Below are 8347 nucleotides of genomic sequence, written 5' to 3'. Positions count from 1 at the left end.
TTATCACCCAGCAAAGGAGTAATATGACAGAACAGGAAGCTGAACAGATACCGAAGGTAAATGTTCTCAAAATCCGAGTGAGTGAGTGACCGTTTAGCGACGGGGGCACACCAGAAATGGGTTTCACACATTGTACCTATCTGGTGAATCAAGTGCGGGTCTTTAGCGTGCGTGAACCACTTTGACCACTATTATTGGTTTGTATTACAAGGGGTTAAGAACAGTAGTTGGAACAGTGTAACAATTGCACGTGCGGAACGTGATAAGAGTTTTTTTTAACTTAGACAAACCCTACTTGTTCTTGGGATTTCATTTAATGTGGATACTCCCTTGTAATACAAACCAATAATAGCGGTTTGAAACTATGATCGTCTGTTAAACAACTTTTATTCTAATATGAATAAAATTCTGAGATTTAAATGTTCAATTCGCAAGGTAAAATTATGAGAATTCGCAAACTTATTTTCACTTTATTTGATTTACTTTTTTGTTTAAAGTGAAATTCATCAATACGTTTTCACTGCAAACAGACTATAGCTTTTGGCTGATTGTATCACAGTTTATCAACATAGTTCGACAGAAATGTTTCTCACACATTGTACTCATGTGGGGAATCAAGTCCGTGTCTTCAGCGTGAACCACTTTAATCACTAAGCTACCCTCCGTCCCCAAAGCTAAAGAGTGACTCACATGGTTTGGGTGACCACAATATGGCGTCATTTAGCTTCTGGCTAATTATATCACAGTCTATCGACATAGTTTGACTTAGGCATAAAGTTTCAGCAACACCAGAGAACTTACAGTATAAATCCCCATGATTTCACTGTTGCAATGAGTGTTTTTGTCTACATATGTATCATGACAGTAGTATCTGTAACTGTTTACAATATGTAAGTTAAGATAAAGCTGAAACACGGAGAAGGGAAATTTGTACATGTATTGCGTCAGGTTTTGTGGATTTGTTTATATGTACTACTTCTGATCTTCAACTCTATATATTTTATGCATCAGTACCATTTCTTTACGTTGTGTTTAGAAAAATTCATAAGACACAAGAGCATCGGGCATTTATTATATATCTTATCTACTCTGTTGTATAAGAGGAATGAAGATATGAATGCATACATTTGCAGCCTGTGATTGTAAGAGATTCCGCCGCTAAACTCCATGTGCTCAGCAGAAGCCAAACTGGAACATATATAGGGAGAGATCACTCCGTGGAGGTCAAGCATCAGCTCTATCATCTAGGCAGTTATGGATTTCACAACCATACGTTAACTGTCGGGACTCTAGAGGCATGTAAATTACACTTCATAAATGTGTTGCTTTGTTCTGTTGTCGTTATTGTAGACAGTTCACTTGAAGATCTTATTGAGAGAATCACTTTTTTTCTGATTTCACAACCGAAAGTTAATTGTCGGGATTCTGGGGTTATTCCTGTTGTGTTGCTTTGTTCCGGTGTGAAGAAAGTGCAACTGGGCATAATACTGGAAACATTGATTTTTGGCCTTTCACTTTACTTTCAAGTCTATCAGGGATGGATAGCCTGGTTTAATCCTATGATTACACAATGCCATTTAGAAAGTGGTCAAATGTAACATATCTTATATTTCGGATTAGAGATCCATGGCATTGTAATACACAAAATGAAACTCTGTTACCGTTCATGAAGTCGACATTACAAAGTTGTTTGTCTTTTTCTCTGTATCAGCTGTTTATAACATGTTTGAAGAACGATTGATGCATAAAACTGCTGTAGCTGTGATCGTCTCTAAACTATAACACTAATACGGAAATGTTTGGGCGTTTTCAAAAGTACAACATTTGATAACAAGCTGGTATAATGTTTCCACGATGTTATGTAAATTGCAAATTAGCATCAGACTTCAGATAAACTTAAAATGATTTTTACGAGGCAACTGAAATCAAAGGTCAACCCAGACATCGATTCGTGCAGAACTAAACTGTGAAATCAATACATAACAACACAAGAACAATAAATAATAACAAGTAATACTGAAACATTAGCAGTTTTAAGGTTACAACCACCAGAATCAATACAATGGGTAGAAAAGTGGCAGCAGTCAGTCAGTAAGTAACAAATTCTTCGCTCATGAATACAGAGGACTGTTGGAAGCCGGTATAAAATTTGTGTTTTCATGGAGGTGTCCTTCAGGAATGACCTCAAAACGCTCTCATCTCGCTCTCATGCAACTACACCAAGACTGTTTGTTGGTTGTTGTTTAACTCAATATTCCGGCTATATGGCGGCGGTTTTAATACACAAAATGAAACTCCGTTGCTGTTGATTAAGTCGACATTACAAAGTTTTTGTCTCTGTACCAGTTGTTATAACATGTTTGAAGAACGACTGCATAAACTCAGAACAACAGTTGCTGTGATCGTCCTCGCGTATTCAGTCTCTAAACGATAATACGGATACGGAAAGGTTTGGCTGCATTCAAAGCTAAAACAGTTGATAACAAGTGAGTGTAAATATTTTAACGATGTTATATAAATAGCAATTGGCTTATGATGACCGGTGCCAAATTAGGATCAGACTTAAGTAAAATTAACTAAATAATTAACGAATAATACTAAAACATTAACAGTTTTAAGGCCATAATCGCCAGAATCAATACAATGGGTAGAAAAGTGGCAGGAATCAATCAGTAAGTAACAAATTCTCCGCTCATGAATTCAGAGTACTGTTGGAAGCTGGCATAAAATTTGTGTTTTCATAGAGGCATCATTTCGAAATGACCTCAAAACGCTCTCATGCAACTGCACCAAGAACCTACTAAAAAAAGAACTTTGCCCTTCATGTCTTTGCCCTTGAAGTCTTTGCCCTTGATGTGCTTCATTTCAAGATCCCGCTTCATTAATGTGCGATTTCTGTTCTTCACCTGATGTTGCATCACTTGTCAATGACACCCCAATGGAGGTAACTCTAAACAACTTTCCAATGCAGAATGACAAGTATTACATTTTACGATATTTTACGGGCGTCTCAGCCAATCACTGGAGACACACCAGTCAGTCTCCTCTGCCACATAACAATACGAAGGTATGAATCGCAGCTATGTATAAGCGACCAGTGGATTTTAGAATATGGTTCATCGTATTTTGTAAAAGAAATGTGGAATTGTTGAAGTTAATCACAGGACAAAATATGAAATATATACTCATGGAAACAAATAAGGGAACACATACAAGTACAAGTGTTCCTTTATTCTTTTTCAGGTTTCTTCACAAGGTATGCATTGCACTGTGACTGAAATTCTGGAAATGAATAAAGGAAACTTGTACTTTCACGCGTTCCCTTATTCGTTTCTATGAGTATACATATGAAATATTCGGGACAAAATTTCCATAACATTTCATGGTATTTGTATGGTATTTCACGACAACGTTGTCATATTGATACAGTGGGCGCCATTTGTTATCAAGAGGGTGGAGAACGGTTCTGTCAGATTCGACGGTCTTTGCATCCAGCTGTTGCAGGAACTGGCGAAACAACTCAATTTCAGGTTTCAGTATTTTATTGTTTATTATCTGCGCGCTCGTGTGTGTGCATGCGTGTGTACTTGCGTACGCGTACTTTTTCTGGTTAATCATACCTGTAGTATAACTCAACAAAGGTCAAACAAAGTTTTTCTAGAACGTATTGAAAGGTTGTGACAAGACTTTGTCTGTTTGCTAGTTACAGACTGATGGAGCCCAAAGACAAGGAGTGGGGGCGGGTACGCAATGGAAGTTGGACTGGACTGGTCAAGCTGCTTAGTAATGAGGTACGTTACAATCATAATACACAGGGCCGTGGTGGGTGTGTCTAGCATGCTGGCATCATCTGTTGTTCCCAGCTGAAGGAGATGTTCACAGTAGAGAATGCGTACGGCCAAGAGATGTTCATAGTAGAGAACGTGGACGACCAGCAGTAGATGAGGATAGTAGAGAACGTGGGCCACCAGCAAGAGATGTTGATAGTGGAGAACATGGACGACTGAGAGTAGATGTTGATTGTAGAAAACATGGGTGACCAGCAGCAGATGTTGACAGTAGAAAACGTGGGCTTCCAGCAGGAGATGTTCATAGTAGAGAACGTGGACGAACAACAGAAGATGTTCAAAATAGAGAACGTGGATAAACTAAAAGTAGATGTTGATAGTAGAGAACATGGACGACCAGCAGATGTTCATAGTAGAGAACCTGGACGACCAACAGAATTATTACGGCTAACAACGTCTTTGTTGTAAATATACAATGTTTCGTAACTTGTTGTCCATTCACTGAGTAAGGAAGGGGTACTATGTTCTATGTTGTATGTAGGGTAATCAAGTTGTATGTTGTAATATAGTTAGACAACTGTAAATGCGACACTTTGTATCTGAGTCATTTCTGTAAGCAATATGTTTCTCTACATAACAGAAGGTCAACGAGCAGACAGAAATGTATTACTTGAACAACTTACAAAGATTGACAGTTTTACCGAACATGGAACGTATTTTACACGCATATCTACAGTTGACTTACGAAGCAAAGTTTGAATGTTTGTTATTTCCATACTTCCAGGAAGTTGATATGATTGTGGCACCGATGACTATGACAGACAGCAGAGGCACAGTCATCGATTTCACAGTTCCTTACTTCTACGCCAACTCGGCTCTTATTCTCAGCAAACAAAATCCCAACACCAACAAGTGGATGACTCTACTCTCCCCATTCCGTTACGAGGTTCTTGTGTGTATCCTCGTCTCACTAATCTTCTCCACTGTCTTCCTCTTCCTGATAGAAGAAGTGACACCAGTCCGTTCGTGGACGGACGACAGACCCACGGATATGCTGACCCGATATGGAGATATACTCTGGTATCATTTTGGAGCTCTTATAGCGAAGGGTAAATCAGCAGTGTTCAATAACAAACATTCTAAAATATCATTTGGAATGTATTTGGGTATATAACATGACTTTAATTGAATAATTTGTATATTCATATTCGATTCACTATTTGATAAGTCATGATGGTGTAATTGATTATTTTGTAGTTCCTTTCTTCCTAGTTTTTTTTAGATTTTAATCTCACTTACAGAATAATTTGAATAAATGCGGCATAGATGGTTCGGTTGACTAGGCTCCCCATACGATCAGGGGCCTTCACACACACACACACACACACACACACACACACACACACACACACACACACACACACTACACATATCCTACCCCCAGCCCCCTCTGACGTACCCCATCCTAATTGCGCAGATCGATGCTCATGTTGTTGATCACTGAATTGTCTGGTCCAGACTCGATTATTTACCGACCGCCGCCATATAGCTGGAATATTGCTGAGTGCGGCGTAAAACTAAACTCACTCACCTTCTCTGACGCACCCCAAATTAGACAAGCGGAATTTTTTCGTCGGTGCTCGATTAATTTGAAAGCTAAAAATCAGTGAAAGTACACTAGGAGCTCAAGCAAAAGACACAGATCCGTTATTAAAGTCTCAAATGTTTAAATATTCAAATTGTTTTTTTAATGTTCCGATGATTTTATTTCTCAGTGAAATAATATGCCAATAAGAAGTTAACAGGCTGCGACGTTTCGATCCTGATACTAGACACTTTGTAAATGTAGCGGCCATAAAATTTCCGAGTCCCGTGCTCGCATTCGAACCACGGACCTTCTGGTCCGAAGTCGGATGCCTTGTCCACATGACCAAAGAGGTTAACCCCGTCAGCAAGCTGACAAGGTAAGGATGTCACCTGTGGGATGACACCACGCCCTGCTACATAAACATGTGCATCGACGTATAATTGTATTCCAGGAGGAGCATACCTTCCCAAATCAGAGTCCGGACGCACGGTGCTCAGCTGTTGGTGGCTGTTCGCTGTCATAATGGCGGCCACCTACAGTGGTAACCTCATAGCGTTTCTCACCGACGGACGAGAAAAAACGCCCTTCTCCAGTCTGGCTGAAATGGTGCAGCAGGACACGTACAAGTGGGGATTTGTGGGCGGGACATCACTGGTCACTCTCTTTCAGGTAGGAAGATAGGTTTTTATGTCACGTTCTAAATTACTGCGCTTGTGCAGCCACGTTTGAACAGGTGCGTGTGTAGCATCTTGTATTGGTCCGCATTGTTGATGGCTTTACAATGCTGAGATACCATGCCACAGATAACCTAACATTTTACCGACACCAAGCTTCAATCATTGAGCTGGGCGCGTGACGGTAAAAATAAGTACCATCTTTTAACATATTTTGGTATAAAGCGATCAGGGAATCAAACCACAGACCTTCTTCTTGCCGAGCAGACGCTGTATCCACTGGTCCACGGGTGCGGTTTCGAATCTTTGAGGAACGTTTTGTCAAAAGTATATCTGTTTTCATGTGGGATTTGCAATAGGTAAGCCATGTCTTGGCAGACTTCACACGTTGTGGCAGTGTCGGTATCAAAATAGGATCTTTTGCTTGACGAGTCATTAAACATTATCCAGCTTAACCTTTATTGCCAATTACACATTACCAGACAAAGCAACTCACATGTTGCCCGATCTGGAGGTTCAGCTTCTGGTGTATCCATGCTGTATTGACCGCAAGGACTATCACCACATAGAAAACCTTCATACAAGGCGAGGACGATACAGGCGGTTGTTACTAGACATCTGTGGTTTAATTATTTACTATTAGCTGTTATGTGTATGTAAATGGGACACTCCAGATTGTTTACATTGTTTGTTGATGATATAACATTATTTATGATACATACGAAACATGTTTTCAGGACTCCAACATTTCCGTCTATCAGAAAATATGGCAACGTGTGGAGGAAATGACGGCAAGGGATCCTGATTGGTTGAGTGAAGATGGCAACGAGCACCTGCGCCGAGCTGCAGAGACCCAATATGTCTATATTGCAGAAGAGTCTACTTTGGAGATGTGGGACGACCCACGGCGGTGTAAGTTACAGATGCTGAATGAGAACTTCCGTTCCATGCCAGTTGCAGTTGGACTACCCCAAAACAGCGAACACGTTCATATCTTCTCGCAACAGTGAGTACCACATGTGTTGCGGTATGCTTCGTATTCGTGGTTTTCTTGCATTGATTATATTTCACACATCGCTATGGGTATGGGAGTGAGTGAATGTACCCATACATCAACTTGACAGCACTGTTGTTGAATCGGATTATTATGTTATCCCGCCTGACTACTATCAGTGGCCACGGTTTATGGTCTGTGCTGTCAAGGAATGGGATATATACCCCCGTTAATTATTAGCAGAATTTAGACTATTTGCAGAATTTGGTAAATATGTAATATGATATTTACTGTACAAAGTAACACGAGAGAGATCATATCCCTATATTTTGTTTCCGGTAATCGCCTCTTTCGACAAGCATGGGTTGCTGAAGATCAATTTTAACCCGGGTCTTTACGTGCCAATCCCTTTATCATAAAGTTTGATTCCCAAAATAATTTACGTTGAAGATGTAGTCTTGAAGATCATTTTACGCAACTGGAATACGAGAAAAGCAACATGTATGACATAACTGCCCGATCCCGTTAGTCACATCTAACAACATCATTCCTTGCTGGAGGCAAATTGCAACCTTGCACAATGCTTCATCTTTTGGGTCTGACCGCCTCAAAGATGAATTAAATAACTGTTATAGAAATCTTTATTCTTGTAAGATTGTATGATGTACAAATTTTCTGTCAATATATAATCTTTATACTTTATATTTACCTTCACAGAATATTGAAGGTATTCGAAAGCGGCCTTCTGGATCTGTGGTGGAAACGGTTGAAACCCAAACATCAGTGTGAGCCTTCAAGCAGAAACGCAAAGAGTGGATCTATCAGCATTGCAGAGCGCCTTCTACAGTGCGGGGCTGGGGGTGGCTATAGCACTCTTAGTCCTTGTGTTTGAACTGATTAATAAACGGAGATGTAAACAAAGTCAGCAAACAAAATCGTAGAGTGTTGAAGAAGACTCCATGAGATCTGATCCAGACATACCTTCTAGCACTTGACCGAAGACAGTGCAGCTGCACGGGGGCCTTAGGAAGCCTTACCATCTGTAAACCTGCCTTGATTATGAATTATACATGTATTGGTAAGACGTTACCAGTTTGTATTGCTAAATCATTCAGTTGGTGGTTCAGTGATCAATATGCACTGTTTCAAAACGCTTATAAGTTTTCAAAGTATAAATGAACTGTCACAATCCATTGCAGTAATGAACTACTGTGATATTACATACTACTTGTTAAAACTTAATTTGTTGTTACATGTAAATTCTATGGGCATGCAAACCTTTTTGATCATCATCTACACTATT

The 8347-nt window shown here is 39.8% G+C and overlaps 1 protein-coding gene across 1 annotated transcript; it reads left to right on the top strand.

Annotated features, from left to right (window-relative positions):
* Window positions 1-4031: 4031 nt before the first annotated feature.
* Window positions 4032-7060, top strand: LOC124277161 (glutamate receptor-like). The gene is made up of 4 exons (XM_046712826.1): window positions 4032-4154; window positions 4573-4897; window positions 5828-6045; window positions 6788-7060. The coding sequence occupies exons 1-4, from the start codon at window positions 4032-4034 to the stop codon at window positions 7058-7060; spliced, it is 939 nt and encodes a 312-aa protein (XP_046568782.1).
* The last annotated feature ends 1287 nt before the right edge of the window (window positions 7061-8347 follow it).

Source organism: Haliotis rubra, unplaced genomic scaffold, assembly GCF_003918875.1.
Source record: "Haliotis rubra isolate DU_JTF1 unplaced genomic scaffold, ASM391887v1 Scf1056, whole genome shotgun sequence".
NCBI classification, from domain to species: domain Eukaryota; kingdom Metazoa; phylum Mollusca; class Gastropoda; order Lepetellida; family Haliotidae; genus Haliotis; species Haliotis rubra.
This window is presented reverse-complemented; position numbering and strand designations above follow the sequence as displayed.